A 17330-nucleotide genomic window follows, 5' to 3' on the forward strand; every position below is an offset into this window, starting at 1 on the left:
TATTTCGGTCCCTTGAAGCCCTACAATTATGCTTAGTTTTATGCTGAAGAAAATTCTCACAGAAAATGAGATTAATTACACATGAAATCCAGGGCATCTTTTGCAGAGATGAGGCCATACTTGTTGACAAGTGTGCAATGCATTAATTAGGTTTTTTTTCCACGGGCATATTCTACAGAGAAAATCCTGTTTTATCTTTTTACTTGCTCAAATCAGTTATGCTTAACAATATGTTACTTTGGCAACAGCAACAGATGTGTTGCTGGCTTTGAGGAAAATGCAGCAAAAGCACTTCTATAAAAACACAGCCAGTTGTTTTAATAGTTAAGTACACTATAAGAGCAAAATTAGCCATAGTTGTTAAGTAACATAAAAAATCATAGTATTCGTGTTGCTTATAAGTAAAAATAGTATTTCAAAGCTTACTGTTAGTCGTATATCAGGTTTCTTATCCAGAAGAACCATGCCCTCACTAGGTAAGCCAAAAGATTTCAGTTGGTAACTTAGGAAGCCACCATATGAAGAAAGCTGTAACAAAATGCACAAGACCAGAGATACTTTACTGCACTATTGCTTGACAATAATATGAATTTGTATTCCAGTTTATCTCATCTTCCAGCACTCACACTTGCTCTTTGTTCTTTAGAATAAATATGAAAATACTGTTGTTTGTAAGAAATTACTTTCTATTTTGTTTACTGTGCGTATCTGATACAACTTTTTGAGCAGATACTGTTCTCTGAAGGGTTACCTGCATCATGGGGTTTTTTCATACTTGGGTTCACACCACCTGTGTCACGGAGAAATCACATGTCCACATGAACAGTCTTCCCCTGACTGTACAGAACAGATTTGCATCAAGAGCAGACATAAGACTGACAGTGAAAGTGGTGGTAAACCTAACAAATAGCCATGGATAAAAAGAAGTCAGACTAAGCATGTTTAACGGTGGGTTTCAGGGGCCAGCATTTTCTAAACTTACTAAAAACATGAACACAATCAGGAAATGTTTGCTCCACTTTCAGGACAGGATTTCTACTGGTATTGGCTCTGCTATAAGTAGACTGTAGCTGCAGGCTGAGCTGAAACCACACTTCTTTTGGCTCAACTAGAGGTGACCACAGGCAGCCTCAAACCCAACCCAACAGAGGGCTGCTGCCCAGAACAAACACAGGCAAGTGTGTTTGAACCACCCAACAAACACAGCACTTCCCTGGGTGCCGTGTGAGTGACTCAGTACAAAACACTGGGAGCAAAGGAAGCTCCAGGCACAGCCTAGATTTTGTTCCAAGAAGAGACTTGAGGGAAGGTTTGTGGGTACTAAGTGAAATCAGGCATTTTGCCATGGATATCCTATTTTGGTTTGCACCTCTTGGCATTTGCCCTTACATCTTACCCTTGGTTTTGCCATGGAAGAACTGCTTTGTCAGGTTCTGCTGTTCTACAGGCAAGCACCACCTTCAATCTCCCCTTTCCATATCTCTGATGAATTACAAACAAAATACTGACATCTCAATACTAAATTTGTTCTTTGGATCACAGGTCCATAATTAATGCTATTCTCCTTAGCCAACTGCATTTCCAAAAGCATCATTTGGAACATTGGTTATAGTTTGCCAGCACAATCAAACCACCCTGTATAAATAAATTCTTTTACAAAAACATAAGAAAATTCAAATTAGAGTTGATTTCCTGTTAACATGTTTCAGAACTGCACCATTTGAGAGGCTTTGTTAAATTACTTGTTTTTCAATGTGTTTTTTTTTTTGTAGGACAAGATTGATGTTACAAACTAACCTCTGTATTCTGTATGTATTTATTTTCTAACGTCAAGAGCGGTCTATTAAATAGAATGTTAAAACATAAAAAAAATGGGGACAACATGATTTGAATTTCTCAATTACTCTTAGTTTCTGTACTGCTATACATCTTACATTTGGTTCCCTTTAAACTTTGTAAACAAAAGACAGAGAGAGGAAAGAAAATGCACTCCACTAAATATAAATGTTCCAGTGGAACCAGTTAAAAGGTTTCAGATCATGGAAAACAGTATTTATACCCTCATCATAATGAAAAATAGCTGAAGCGATCTTGTTCATATTTTCCAAAAGAGATGCTATCACTGGAAGCAGACCAAACCCTGACATTTTAAAAACACAATAACGTGAATAATCGGTAAATTTATGAAGTTGTAAACTCACAGCTAGATAGCATTTTGGTGGGACATTCATTACTGCAGTGTTGCCTGTGCTAAAATATACACTCACACACAGCATACAGCAAAAGCAGGACCCAAATTAGAACTATTTTATTTGCAGTGTTGTCACTGTAAATGAAAGCAAGTTGTGGCAGGACTAGGTAGATAGACATGCAACATAAAACTCATAGCACTGATCTTAATAGCTGTGTTTAAAAAGGGTTATTGCCTGCTTTATATCTTGTTATGGAACAACAAAAGGACCTTTGTTTTAACACTGCAGGTGATAACATATGCTTTAACATGAAATTTCTTCAAAAAATAATTTGTAGTCTCTGAAACAAGAACCTTTATAACATTGACAAAAAGCACCCCAACTAAATGTGCTGTTCACCTGAGATACATAGGAGAGCAGGAAGAAAAATACTGCTCTAGTCTTTAAAATGAGGACTAGGAGAAACTTAAAAAATTGTACTATCTTTCATGCCTTGGTGTCTACACCATTTATTTTCTCTTGTGTCTCAGCAGGATTGCATCTGAAAAGCCTGTGTGTCCTGCAACTGGCTGGTAAGTACTGGCACTGTCAGAGTTCCAAAGAGGGGGCCTCTGGGCCTGGAAGTCACCATCGTCCAAGTCCCCTGGTCAGTGTGATTCTCAGGCTGAGATGCTGATGGTATTAACCATGAGCAGGAAACTGCTCCTATGCATGAGTCGAGAGAGCAGCAAGCAGTCCAAAGAACACAAAGAGTAGAAAACCAGTTGATGCTTTTCCCAAGCAATGTATCAAAAGCAAAAGGTTGCGGGTTTTTGTGTGCCACTGAGCACATAATCACCTTTTACTCTTTTGGAAATCTGCCCAGGGCATACTCTAGAGAATCCAAAGGATTGACAAGTCCCCTGTGTTCTGGGTTTCAGAGCAGCTAAAGGTACCAGCTCCTTGAGCCATTTGAGCCATTGAGCTCTTGATCATGCTGTTCACATAAAGACCTCTCTGGCACCAAGCAACATGAATTAATTCTGTGTTATTGGTTGATTGCAACACTGTACTCGGAAGCAAAATGTTGTGGTTCCTGGCATAACAGGTAAGAAAGACAAGGGAAGAGAGAGAAACTTATCTAAGAAAAACAGTGAGACTCTTTATCAATGTTGGCAAAAAAATGATTACATGTTACTAAAACAGATGAGTTAGGTGGCATTTACCTTCTCTCCTAGGTAGGATGGTGGTGCTTTCCAGTACAAATTCTGCACAGAAGCAGGCAATTCTTGAACATCAGCCACCACACTACTACTGACTGGATTGAAAGTGACTGGAATCTCAATATTTTCATCTACTGCCTCCAAGTGCCAGTTCCTCATGTCCACAAACTAATGAAAAATACATAAAGGAAATAAAACTTTGTTTCATTCTTTATTAAGCTTTACCAGCACCAAGCAATGAGAAGAAATTGTTTAGCCTCTGTAATTCCCTGACCATGACATCCAATCCCTTCACAGCCAGCGTAAATCTTCACACAATGCATGGACCTCAAAGAGAGTGTAAATGTAAAGATGTGCCAGAGCTACTTGGGATGCAGGCATTTGGTTTGTCACCTGGAAACTATATTCTATCTTCACCCACATGAAGACATAGCCTTTTGGAGGTGACTAGGAATTGCGCACACAAACCCAAGGATATAATTTGGAGATGCTTTTTTAACTCCATTCCAAAATCAAACCCAGGGCACTAACCTAAAAGACAGTTTGGATCAGGTTAACAGTTAGGGAGGGGACATGGCATGACATTTTGGAGTGACAGGCAATGTAGCCTAATATTCTGGCTCTTTAATGCACATTTTATGTCTATGGCTGCTGTTTCATGAAAGATCACGCCTCTTTTAATTTATCATCATGCTGGAGGAAAGAGAGCATAATGTGTATGTATCAGAACAGTTCTGGATTCTGGTGTGTTGCCCTTGACTGGCCAGGGTAATAAAACAAAAAGACGTGTTCTCATAAACAGTTTTTGGTGAGAACAAGTAATGCCTAGAGGAAGTTTTCTACTGATTTCACTTAGGCCACATTTTTACCGTTTGCTTGTAAACAGTAAAGGGCACAATCTGGATTGCATATAGTCCATGTCTAAACCTTAACTAAACTCCTCATCCACCATTCTAGCTCTCTTCTCTTTTCCTGTCCCTTCTCTCACCTTTTTTTCAGTCTTCAGCCATTTTACTGTTCATTTATGCTACTAAAAATCTTTATCATCATCACACTTGATGTCATGTCTCTTATAGGGAGGGAAGAAAGACAATTTTTACAATCTCTGTAGAATCTGTCACAATTCTTAAGAATGCATCTATAACATAGACATGTAAAATGATATGTGCTTATCAAAGCATCTTGAAGGAGATCACTGACACAGAGTTTGAAGATAAAGCTAGCGAGATAAAGGCCCACTCAACTTCAGTCCAACTAGTGACTTGTTAACAAACAGGTGAAAAGGGCCATTTCTGCTGAATGGCACTTTCAGACTACACCTAATCTTAAGAAGGCTGCACTAAATCTTCACCCGGAGAATTGCTTGGAGAATATTTCTCATCCTTAGAAACTAATAAAATATATTTTCAACTCTGGAAGAAATCTGGAATTTCCTTAATGGAACAAGTGTAAGTTCATGATAGAGAAGAAAAAAAATCTTTGGTACACCTTGGTTCTACGACGATCCGTGCTGTGACAGTTGCTGGTTGCCCCAAAACAAAAGCAAGGTGTGCATCCCCTGGGGTTGGAAACATCCAGATAAAAAGATCCTGGTCGGCAAGTATCACATGCTGCACCTTCAACATTTTCCTGTTAAGGCAGAGTTCAAAGAAAATTCAGTGCTTTTCTTTTTGCTTTGCTGAGGTCCCCAAAACTTCCTGCACATGAAACAAACCTTATGAAAGAATGTTTATTTAAATGTATAGAAACAAATGTGTGATTGTCTGGATAGACTGTATTCCAAATGCAAATAAAACTGACTTGGAGGCTATCTTATGAGCTGTCTTTCCAGTTTATAATGTGAGCCACTGAGTAATAAATATTAGTCAGAGACAGCTGGTAACTTCCTCGCCAAAACCCTCCTGCTGGCTTTTGCAAACCCACAATATAAAAGGTCACTTGTGAAAATTCAAATTTATCACATTTAATTATGCAGATCAGAACAAAAGAAGATTTCGTAGCTATAATGATGTGGTAAAATGTCAACTGACATAATATGGCTAAAAAAAGCATGGGACTTGGTTAACATCCAAAAGGCAAGATACAGATGGATAAAGCGGATTATGTGCAGGATACAGACTGCTTCAGTGAATCAGTGGACATCTACTCTGCAGCTCTCTAACATCCTGCAAAACCTAAGACCACCTGTACAACTGACAGATACTGAAGCCATTAAAAATGGTATTTAATGCTATCATGATAATCCATACACATACTGCAAAGTGTGATGGCTTTGTACAGCTGCATTTAATTTTTACTGAAAACTTAAATTATAAACTCACTTTATTCATCCCATTATATATGAAATAGTCACTGACATGCAAACAATGCTTGTGAATGCAGAAGTAATTTGATTTATCTGACCTTGCACAGACAAATTCCTGTCTGGGGATCGCAAACACCTGGTTCTGTTCCATCTCTGTTACAGCTACATGGCACACAGTTAGGGAAACCATAACTTCCAGGAGCACACTGATCACACCGACGTCCTTTTATTCCCGGTTTGCATCTTTATCAACAAACACAGAGGAGAGTCAGTAAGGCAGGCAGGAATGGAGCAAGGAAGGGAAAATAAAACAACAGGCAGGTGGATATTTGAAGGGATTGCATGGCTATGACACAACTTTATGATTTCCACAGAGAAAAAGCAGCAAATTAGTATTGTTCTCAGATTTTGCATAGTGTGACATTTTAAATGGCCATAGAACTGACTAGGAATGGATTTGACTTTGAAGGATAAAAATGCTCACAATAGAATTAGACTTCTACAGCTGTTCAGTGCTTGCAGTGCAGAACTACTCTCTCTGTAGACCAAGGTGTAAAATATGGATGTTGAATACAGGTAAGCAGAGCTGGAAGAAAATTTACAGCTGGAAAATATGCCTGTGCATTACTCAAGGCAAGCACCTGCTAACAGAAAAATGGGGAATTGCGAGCATATGAATAATTACAGGGAACTCAGTCGTCCACAAAGCTTGGGTTAGTTTGCAACTGTTCACAATGGATAAAATCCACTTTGCTCACAATGAAGACTGAATGCCCTAAATTTCCCATACCCTCTCCAAACACCTGAAAAGAGCTTTGAAGCAAATTCTTCATGCATTGTTTATAACGCACATAACCCAAACTTACTTGCATTGCCCACTGGTTTTATCACATTCTGGGCTTGCCACATCAACAACTCCTTTTTCTGAGCAGTTACAGCTCTTGCAGCCAGCAAGGGGATGATAGCCAAAGTAATATTTCTCACACACTTCACATTTTGGCTTCACAGTTCGTGGAGGGCAAATGCATTTACCAGTCATGTCATCACAAAGACGCTGCCCGCAGTTGCATACTAGATCAAAGAAATTGTTCTACAAATAATTCACATCTCATCTTACAACAATCAACTCTTATTGAATATGCAACAAATATACACAACCTTTATGTATAGAAGACATGACTATTTTCTCTCACTAGTTTAAAGTTCAGGGTCATAGAAACCAACTATCTGACTGCAACAATAGTTTCAAAGAGCAGGTTTAGTGCTTGGCTCTTTTCCACGGATTGGTTGCTTAACTTCACCACAGACATTGTTTATCCCTTGCTAAAACTGACAAGGATTAAAAAAGTAGTCTTGGCGTCAAGGGCACCACTTTTGTAAAGCGGTGTTTATAAACATCAAGTATAGTATCTAGGAAGGCAGCTGAAGATTGTTGGTGAAATCTACAGATCTGTTGGTACTATTAACATCAGAATATTACGAATTAGGAATGCTGTGTCTCTGATTATCTATGGAAAAACTTGAAGGTGTAAAACGGGTTTAAACATTAACAAATTGGAAACTATTCAGCAGTCAGTGCAGAAAAAATCCATTTCACTGAAGTAGTGGCAATATGGATTTTAACCAGTTTAGCTGAAAGCCTACTATACCTGATCAGACAACACATGCAAAGGCACACCATGAACTAGGTGTGCTTTAGGGGAATGGGATTTCTTCTGCCTTAAACCGAAAGCTATGCTATGGTGAAGTTAAAACGGCTTCCCCAGCCTCTCACAGGATCAGGCTCTACAGAGAAAAGTCAGGCTGCAGAACATCTGCAGCAAATGCAGATGATTAACTAGGTGGTTGGGTCAGGAGCTGAAGGAGTGCAAGGATGTACTTACACTTGCAAAATGGGAATCCATAGTAGCCAGTCTGGCATCGGCTGCACCGGCGACCGATGACGTTGGGTCTGCACACACACTGCCCTCCCAGGGGGCTGCACGTAGGGCTCGTGGCACCTGCGCTGTGGCAATCACATGGCAGGGCTCCGTTGTTGTAAAAAGCCACCAGTGACCTTACAGAGTCCTCACAGAAGGCTGATGATCGTTCTGGGCTATTTAAATTGAAATATAAATCATGTAAGTGCTGGCACTCAGGAATTGTTGTGAGAGTGCTTTGCAGTGGTTCAGTAAATTAGGGTTCTGTCTTTCAAACAGTTTGACGTAAGGATGGCATCAGCACACATGCAAGGATAGACTTTAAGTAAATTAGGAGTGAATGGCTTTGAACATGCAGGTAAGAGATTGTTTTCATAGCAAGTGCATGCATATTAGTTGTATCAGTTCAGACATGCCAAGCAAAATCCAAATACCAAAGATGGAAATACCAAAGACAGGAAGATGACACAGATTTTCCTCTTTTGTACTGTGAGCAATAGAGCTCTACCTTTACATTGCATTTGCAATAGGAAGTCATGGAAAAATGACTCATGGAAATTTAATGGGCCAGCATAAGCCATGAAAAGCATTTTATTGTAGCATAATTATAGGGATTTAAGACAGCTCTTTAATACAGAGTAAAAGTAAGATTATTCCCAGTTTATTGTCAATGTTCAGTTTTTCAGAAAGTGATGCTTACTCAAGATAAAAACTGTTTCCTCCACATTGGCTGATAAAATCAAATGACTTGTCCACTGTCTTTTTGTCAAGAATTTTGTAACTGTAGGTGTCTGCTGGAACAACTAAGATATTTTCCTTAAAACAATAAGAAAGCTAAGTTGTACATTTCAGAGAAAAATGAAAAGACATAAGCTAAGGCATTTACATATTTAAATGTTGCTTCATTATACATTCTGGATTTTTTCAAAACCTGTAAGATTTTAACGAAAAAATAGGAAAATAAACTTTGCATGTGCCACTCAAAGTTGTGGTGCTACAAGCAGTGTACAATAAAAACAGTGCAGAGTATCTTAAAAATTTAAAATAAAACCAAAAGCAGTGCAAAAGATCCTAATCTGAAACACAACATTAAAAAATTTATCCTTTTTGGCTTTCATCTTTGCATCTATCTCTGAATGAAGGGTGAAACAGAGAATAACATTTTCAAGCACATTTATGTAATACACGTACCAGAACCAGCGTTCTTCCTTCCGGTATCATCACTGTAACAGAGACTCTGGGTTCAGAAATGTCAAGCTCAATTTGGTTTTCTGCAATCACCTGAACCCGACAGCCAGAAGTATGAGGGCAGAATGAAGCATTGAAAGTACCTAGAAGAAAAAATATAGTGGGTTTATGTGAAAAGGTTTGGTTGCAGGGGGCTACTGGAGGGGTGGGTTCTATGAAGCTTCTGACAGCTTCTCCCATGTCCAACAGAGCCACTGCCAGTTGGCTCCAAGACAGATCCAACACTGGCCAAGGCCAGGTCTGACCATGGTAGTGCCTCTGGAATAACATATTTAAGAAAGGTGAAAAAATCCTGTCTCAAGAGCAGCTACAGCCAGAGAGAGAGGAGTGAGAAGACGTGAGAGAAACAACTCTGCAGTCACCAAGATCAGTGAAGAAGGAGAAGGACGAGGTGCTCCAGGTGCTGGAGCAGAGATCCACCTGCAGCCTGTGGAGGAGACCCACGCAAGAACAGGTGGATGCCCAAAGGGGTCTGTGAATCTCTGGGAAGCCCACACTGGAGCAGGCTCCTGGCAGGCCTCATCACCTCATGGAAGGGACCCACACTGGAGCAGTTAGTGAAGAACTGCAGCCCAGGAGAATGACTCATGTTGGAGAAGTTGGTGGAGGACTGTCTCCCATATGAGGGATCCCATACTAAAGCATGGGAAGAGTGTGAGCAGTCCCCTGCTGAGGAGGAAGGAACAGAGGCAACCTGTGATGAACTGAGTACAGCCCATATTCTCCATCCCCATGTGCCACCCATGGGAGAAGTTGAAGAAATCTGGGAGTAAAGCTGAGCCCAGGAAAAAGGGAAAGGTGGAAGGAAAGCGTTTGAATATTTGGCTTTAGCTCTCATTACCCTGCTCTGATTTGACTGGTAGCAAATTAAGCTAATTTCCCCAAGTCAGGTCTGTTTGGCCCACGTTGGTAATTGGTGAGTGATCTCTCCATGTCCTTATCTCCTCCCACAAGCCATTTGTTATATTGGCTCTCCCCTGTCCAGCTGAGGGGAGTGACACAGCGGCTTCGGTGGGCACCTGGTGTCCATCCAGAGCCAACCCAACACAGCTCCATTTCCCAAAATGCTGAAAAGGGAAAGGGGTTAGATCAAATGCAGATGCCTACCTGACCACACATGTCCTGCATTCACATGGACTTGCACAGGGAACACCGGGTGTGCCAGCTGATAGAAATGTACCACAAATACATATCTGCCCAAGTGGGGCACTCTGCCACTCAGGGTGATCTGGTTCTGGAGAAACAAGAACAGCTCTGGTATTAAATCACGGAATCACAGATTATATTTGTTTTGTGAAACATTCTTGGGCTTATCAGCTGTGCTAAGTACCCCCTACCTGCAGTGAAAGCGAGGGGGCTTAGCATCTCTCAGCAAGTTACATTTCTTCAAGGAACATAGCATTACAACTGCATGCTCTGTTTGCCTGCCAAGCACATTTAACATTCTTCTGCAGTCTGTGAGACTGCTGTGTAGCTCCAAAAGAAGCTGCTGTTTGGGTTTTTTTTTCCCTTTCTTTATATTGTGTCTGTGGCTTACTCAGTTTGCAACATTTTCATGGTATCACATCATCCAGTTTTGATTCTCTTACAGTGTTTCATCTATTTAACTTTACTGAGAACATTCTCTGTCACTTGTGAAGCAAAGTTTTCAAAATACGAGATACCTGTAATGGTGTCAAGGTGACTCCATGAACTGAATCAGCAGGTAAAGTGGCACTCAGTGGATCATGGAGTATATTCTCCTGTACTTCGGAAATCTTCCCATCTTTGAATGCATCCAAAACCAAAGCTGCTGGTGGAGTTTCAAAAATGGAGGGAATGCATGCTGCACTAAACACAGAACCATAGTAATTACCCTTGGGGCCAGGAGAAAGTTCTAATCATAACAGGAAAAGCGGCTGAATTAGAAAAGCCAATGTATCAGACTGTATTGCAATTGATAATGCAATAATAACCCCTGTACCTGTTTGGATTCTTGGCAAATGATCATAAAGTAAATGAGAAAAAGAGGTACGGATTTAACTTATAAAGGGGAAAGTGTGTGCGCTTTTAATGTATTACCTGATTTTATTCACACAAAATTTCCGTAACTTTAAGTTTCAGTGGAAAGAATTTGCTAAGGAACAGGAAATGTAAGAGAATCAGGAGTGTTAAAAATTAAATATATTTTAGGCAATCCAGTTAGTTACATTCACCAGAATCTGTACTAATATTGAATTCTCATTTCTACAAATATTTACATAGGTGTAACCCCTAAACATGGAAGTTTTCCCACTGAAGTCAATGGGACAACTTAAGTACTTAGAAGTTAAGTATATTCTCAAATATTTGTAGAATTGGAGCCAAAATAAATAACAGTACTCCTTGAAAGCATCCTTATTCATTCACTGCGGTGTTTAACTATTTCTTCCTTGGCATATTTAATTCTGGGATTGAGAGAAGAATTTTCCAAGACTGCACGATAAAATATTTTTGGGGGTTTTCTGGTTGTATTTGTTCACTTCTTGAAAGTACTCAACAGACAATGATTAATCTTTGCTCCAGACAGGCCCAGAACTGGAATGGGAATTATGTTTCAGGGCCAGAACTGAGATGTATTTGCCAGACCTGTACGGGAAATCATTTGCAGCATCCACTTATAATACTGTTAAACTGAGCCAAGCCTTTGCATTTTTCAACTTGATGAACTTAAACACTTTCAGGAAAGCAAAAATGACACCAGATAACAACAAAAAAACATAAACCTAAGCTCCTAAGGGGGTTCAGCCTGTGTATTAAAAGCAGGGAAAAAACCGAAACCTTTATGAGCTACAAGGCAGAGTGCTAAAATGATGCAAATATAACAAGAGTTTTAAAACATACCCAACACAAAACCAAAATAAAATGTATAAGTTTCTACATTAGTTTTATTTTGAATCATGTTTTTCACCCATCCTTTTTCCCTTGTTTTACTCAGAATATAAATGCCTGTATTTGCAAAATAACTTAGGTGACAGGACAAGTATCTTCAGTCTTAGAAAGCTGCTGTCAGTGCTAACACTCTGAGCAGGCGAATTAAAGCTGTGATTCAATGCTATGCATGCTTGGAAGCCAAGCACAGTCACATGTTTTTATCCAATTTACTATCCAGATTTTTCTGCTTTCTATTTCAATTCAACCCCTGTATTAGAAGCTACCATCTGGAAAACTATTAGACCAAATCACCAACTCATTTTGCCTCTTAAGTCCTGCAAATGACATTTACTTTTACTTTGAGGTCCTTCCCACTGCTAGATAAGTAGGAATAAAGCCTTAGGAGTAGGCATCACGAGGCACATCCTGGGGAGTGCAACAGGCTGAAATGTGGAGGTCCCTAATTTGGGAGCCGCAGTGACAGTTCCTCTCTGTCCCAAAGAACAAAAGATGGAGAGGGGAAGAGCATCAACAGGACAGAGCAGATGCTCTGCAGAACCCAAACCTGACCACTTGGGAAGTCAAGGTTCAGGTTCAGATCTTCACAGCAAGAGATCAGCCTGGATCAGCCAAGCAGTATATGCATCCCCTAATTACTGGTCCTATAAAGTATGATGGAGAAGAAGGATCAGCTGGCATTGCTGTGTGAGGTGAAAGATGAGGGCACACCCACCCTAAGGGCCCCACGACGAGACAGACAAGGGAATGGCTTGTTTGTGAGGTGGGGGTTTATATGTTGAGTAATTTGATGCTGCCAAGTTTAGCTGGTGGATTTGTGCCCGAAAGGGCAGTCACTTCCCACACCTAATGAAAAATTAACACCATTTTGGGACAGCTGAAGCAGTAACATGCAGAAGAAAACTCCAGATGGCACAGTAAACCTGTCATACTGGATGGAGTGTGAAAGATGTGTGTTTTCTCACACATCAGCACTGGGTAGTTCAGACGGGCCAGGAAGAGGCAGTTATTAAAAACATCCTGTGCAAAGACTGTCTAGATTAACACTAACACTTCAGCTTCTTTACAAAGACTACTTTGCAAAAGTGGCCTACAAACCACCTGTGAGTCACTGAGGAAAGCTTCACTCAAAAGAATTAAAACACCATTTATTCTACCTTTCAAGGTTGTCCTCAGATAATAGGAAGGATAAAACCAAGCAAGTTACCTTCCATCACTGGTACTCCTGTAAGCAGCTATGCACTGTACTTTAGGATCCACGTATTCTGGAGAAAATTCTTCAGCTGATATAATGCAAACCTTATGCTGAAAAATAAGCACAAGGCACAATTAACAATTAATATCATAAATAACAGGGCCAGGCCTGAACAGGAAGGATGAAGCCTAATTTGAGCATAGGGAGATATGAGCCCAAAGCCATGCTCTGTCATGGACCTCCCACAAGATTTTGGATCCCTTTACCTCCTTGTACCTCAATGCCCTAGGGTTAAATAGCATTCTTCTGTCCTAGTCAAGGGAATACTTGCTGTTCAGAAGTGAAATAACTAAACCATAAGTATATGTGTGGTAAAGTGAAAGGCAGAAGACCAGCCCAAAGGCTGAGAAGCAAGGCAAGGAATGTAGAGAGGTAGGAGGGAAAAGCCCTCATCTGTCGTGTCACAGACTTTTGGACCCTGGGGGAATTCCCAGACTTTCTCAAATACAAACACTTGGTCGTGCAAAGGCCATGGGAATGAGTTTCAGTGATACCAGGATTTCTCTCCCAGGATTCAGAACTCATTTCAAAAGAAGCAAGACGTCATGTGGGATCTTTTATTTTAACTAGAAGTAGACATGATCAAATGAATCTGTGGTAGTTCTGCTGTACCCATGGTGGTAAGGACATAAGGGAAGGCTTGTGGGTAGACACAAGAGTATGCACTAATAAAATACATAGGAAAATACATATGCACAAGTTACAGAACTTATCCATGAACTACTTGAAAAGGAGATGACGATGTCCAATAAGCAGTAAGACAGCTAGCACCAAGTAGTAATGTAAGTAAAAATTGCTGAAGGAAAATTCATTATTATGCAAAGTGATTTAGTTTGGAAGCAACTCCTAAGGGGGTTCAGCCTGTGTTTTAAAAGCAGGGAAAAAACAAAAACCTTTGTAAGGCAGAGTGCTAAAAATCCCTTTTCCTGGGCAGCCAACACTTGGCCTGTCCTGCATGTAACAACCCACAGGGCTCCAGGCCATTGCAGCAGAACAAGGGTACATTCTGAACCTTTGAACAGCACTTCTTGAGTGGCTAAAAAGTTAGTGCTAAGTACAGTCTGGGTTTAGACAGCTTGTCTGTATCACTATGAGATAAAGACTATCAAGTTGTAAGAGCCTCTTTTGACAGATAGCCTCAACAACCCCATTTCTCCTTTATTTAAACCAGATGTCTCCAGCTCTGGAGGTGACTCCCATTTGCCTCTCTGGTCTGCATGAAGGGACCATACCCAGATCGTTAACCCCAGAACTGCTATCACCGACTTAATGATTAGTGTCTATATACCAGAAGCCCTTCTTTTCCCCTTTTCCATCCTTTGCTAAGTGTAGCCTCTACAATTAAAGATTGTGAAGACTGGATCTTGTTAACACAGCAATTGCTAAACAGAGCTAACAGACAATGTAAAAGGTATTAGTTCACACTGACTCATGAAATGAAGAAAGTATGTATCAGCTGTTAGTCCTAATAGTTCTTACTGGCTGGGTTTGAACTCTAGATTTTAACAAACTCTGTGTTTCTAAAATAGAAACCACAAACAACACATAAGAAAATTCAGTCTCCAGTAAAGTATATTCCTGGTGTGGCCAAAAGAGGTCAGTGAAGGCTTTTTATTTAAAATATCTAAAAGCCTAGATATCTAAAATATCTAAAAGCTATATATGACTAATGAATGCATTTATTACCGGAAATAAATGCATTTATTACCTGAATTTTGTAAGAGACACAGGAAACTCCTACATGGGTTTTGAGGATTTAGAAAAACGGAAGATAAAAAAAGAAAATAAAAAATTAGGTATAAAAGCTACCAGAATATTTTTCATTTAAAGTTTACTTGCAGAAGAGAAAGGGGAACTAAAAGAAAGCACAAGAAAGCTGGAAAAAACGTTACCAATAAAGGCAAACTTCTGTTTGTCTTTGAAACTGACAAGTTTTGCCTCAGCATTCTCTGGGTATATTTGAAGCGTGTCTATTCAAGCATCTAATGTACATAATTTCACACATTACCTTACAGAATGTGAACATAGGGAGACAAATATATTTGTTTACCCAATTGGGGAAATAACTATTACAAAGGGGAAAAGAAAACGTCAACTTACCAGAAGAAAATTAATGGATGATGCCTTAAGATGTAACTTTGTGTCTGCTAGAAGGTCGTAGGCTGCAATGCGATTCCTGTCATCAACTACAACGCTGCGACAAAGGAAACTGAGACAGAAAGCAGGATTAAGGATGAGCCTGCTGGCATTGCCACGTTGTTTAGGCTGTCACCTAGCCTCACTGCCTGGCTGCTGGCTAGCCACAGCACCTAGCCCTCCTGCTGGATGATAACTAACCTGCCTGTGGCCACTGTGGAACATGCACTGTCCTTGCCAGTGAGACACAGGATCTACCATGTACAAAACACTGCTTATCCTGGGTGGTTTGCAGCTGAAGCCTCCAGATCTCAGCTCAAACACCCATTTGAGCTACTGGCTTGAGTAGGATGTGGACAGACATAGATGCTATCTGCAGAGGTTTCCACGCTGTGTAACATGATATGTAACTAATATTCTTCTGCCTGGGCCGTGCTCCGTGAGGTGCCAGCACACACCAGTTCCTCCTTTCCACTACTGCCATGTGAATCAGCAGCTCTTGCCCACACAGTGGCAGCTGGGCAAGGCCTGATTTTAGGAAGCTATTCTGTATGCTGAGATACTCCTAAATGCAAGTGAAAAAACAGGTTTGCCTCCTGTACAAACCAGAAAACGTGGAAGTTTCACTCTTGCTTAAAGCACAGATCAGGAAAAAGGTCATCTCAGGGCTAAGGACATGTAAAACTAGAGAAATATAGGTCCCTTACTCATGATTTGCTGAAAGCTTGTAGTGTTTTATTCTCTTACCATGTTTTATTTGGAATAACCAAGCTCACAGAGCTGTAAGAAAGTCTGGCACAATATTTTACGGATTCTACAAGGTACTGTTATCTACATGTACCTCACTATGTCATTGCCTGATTTATTTTTTATCAGAGGAGACTTGTACCTTCCTGTTTGGGAAAGATGACACAGCACCTCACTCAAAATGGGACCATTCAGTTCATGCAGAATGTCTGCAGGAGGGATTTGCTGCATTGCTACATTAAAGCAGCAAGGGCTTTCCTTGTATTTTCATGAGCATGTTTTTAATGGGTCACATAAACAAACAAGTATGTTTGAAATCAGCCCATAAAATGTATTTGGGGGCAAAATCCACCAAAAAACCCAATGAAATGGAGGATTTATAGCAAGAAGTTTGGGGCTCAAAGTGTTACATAACAGGGTAAAGTAAGAGCTTTCCCCAGCAATAACCTGACAAGGTCACTGCTCCACATGGCTCTGCTCTGTATCACAAACATGCTGATGAAAATGGTTTTTCTTACTGAGCAATTTCATCCTGAATATCCCTAAGCCTCCATTCTGCCAAACACTTGGCTCATGGGGGATGCATGTCTGTAGCTCCCTGGCATGGGGTAGGCTCTCCCAAGGGCTCAAAATAAGCTGAGTGCTCAAGTGTTAAAGACAATCTCACTCAGGACAGGCAAAATCTCTTGTGCAGAAACATCTGCAGTAACCTCATCAGTCAACAAGGATAAAGAAGCATTTTACTGAAGACCTTGCCTACAGCCTAACAGCCAGAGGATGACTACACAGAATTTCAGAGACCTTTATACTTCTGCTTCAGCAAATCTTGTTAGAAACGCTGGGAATGCTCTTGTAAAACTGGCTGCCACATTTTTTATAGCCAAACCCCTTGCACACACTTTCAACTAAAGAAAAGCAGTGCAGGGATCTGTAGCCAACAGCAATGCTCTTCCACTGGACTTGGAGATTAATAGTTTATAAGGATTTAAGAATGTATATTAAAAAGTAACTCTTTGTATAGGAAAACAATTCACTTAAGCAGTAGCAATATTTAATGAGCTGATTGCACAAAGAGAATTAAAAATCTGTATGAAATCCACAGAAGCCTGCACTTGCTTTTAAATCACCCTAGAATCTGAACAATCTACATGGTAAAATGGATCCTAATTTATAAAAGGTATAATTATATTGCAAATACTTATTTAATCATTTAGTGGTTACTTCAGAAATTCTTACCTGTATTTACAACTGTATATTCTCACTCTGCCTTCAGTGACAGGTCCAGGGCTATGTATTGTTACCTCTGCAGTGTATATCTGATCCTCTTTGTTGGCATATTCAAAAACCAGAACATAGCGACCGACTTTAGGAACATTTACAGTCATCTCCAAATTGACCTGGGTCAAAATAAATCAA

The 17330-nt window shown here is 40.1% G+C and overlaps 1 protein-coding gene across 6 annotated transcripts in view; it reads right to left on the bottom strand.

Moving 5' to 3' along the window:
• Positions 1–17330, bottom strand: part of LAMA3 (laminin subunit alpha 3) — a 104477-nt gene that overhangs the window by 41390 nt on the left and 45757 nt on the right. For all 6 annotated transcript variants that reach the window (XR_001863330.1, XM_017738295.1, XM_017738291.1 and 3 more), the window contains 13 exons: positions 17151–17311; positions 15132–15240; positions 12984–13081; positions 10531–10696; positions 9974–10100; positions 8810–8949; positions 8319–8434; positions 7583–7794; positions 6566–6770; positions 5798–5942; positions 4883–5023; positions 3398–3562; positions 427–528 (listed from right to left, as the gene is read on the bottom strand). Coding sequence is in view for 5 of the 6 variants with exons in the window: in XM_017738295.1 (XP_017593784.1) it covers positions 427–528; positions 3398–3562; positions 4883–5023; positions 5798–5942; positions 6566–6770; positions 7583–7794; positions 8319–8434; positions 8810–8949; positions 9974–10100; positions 10531–10696; positions 12984–13081; positions 15132–15240; positions 17151–17311 (1887 nt within the window). In the remaining variant the exon portion in view is untranslated. The remainder of the gene's footprint in view (positions 1–426; positions 529–3397; positions 3563–4882; positions 5024–5797; positions 5943–6565; positions 6771–7582; positions 7795–8318; positions 8435–8809; positions 8950–9973; positions 10101–10530; positions 10697–12983; positions 13082–15131; positions 15241–17150; positions 17312–17330) is intronic.

Source organism: Corvus brachyrhynchos, unplaced genomic scaffold (assembly GCF_000691975.1).
Source record: "Corvus brachyrhynchos isolate BGI_N302 unplaced genomic scaffold, ASM69197v1 scaffold106, whole genome shotgun sequence".
Classification (NCBI taxonomy): Eukaryota; Metazoa; Chordata; class Aves; order Passeriformes; family Corvidae; genus Corvus; species Corvus brachyrhynchos.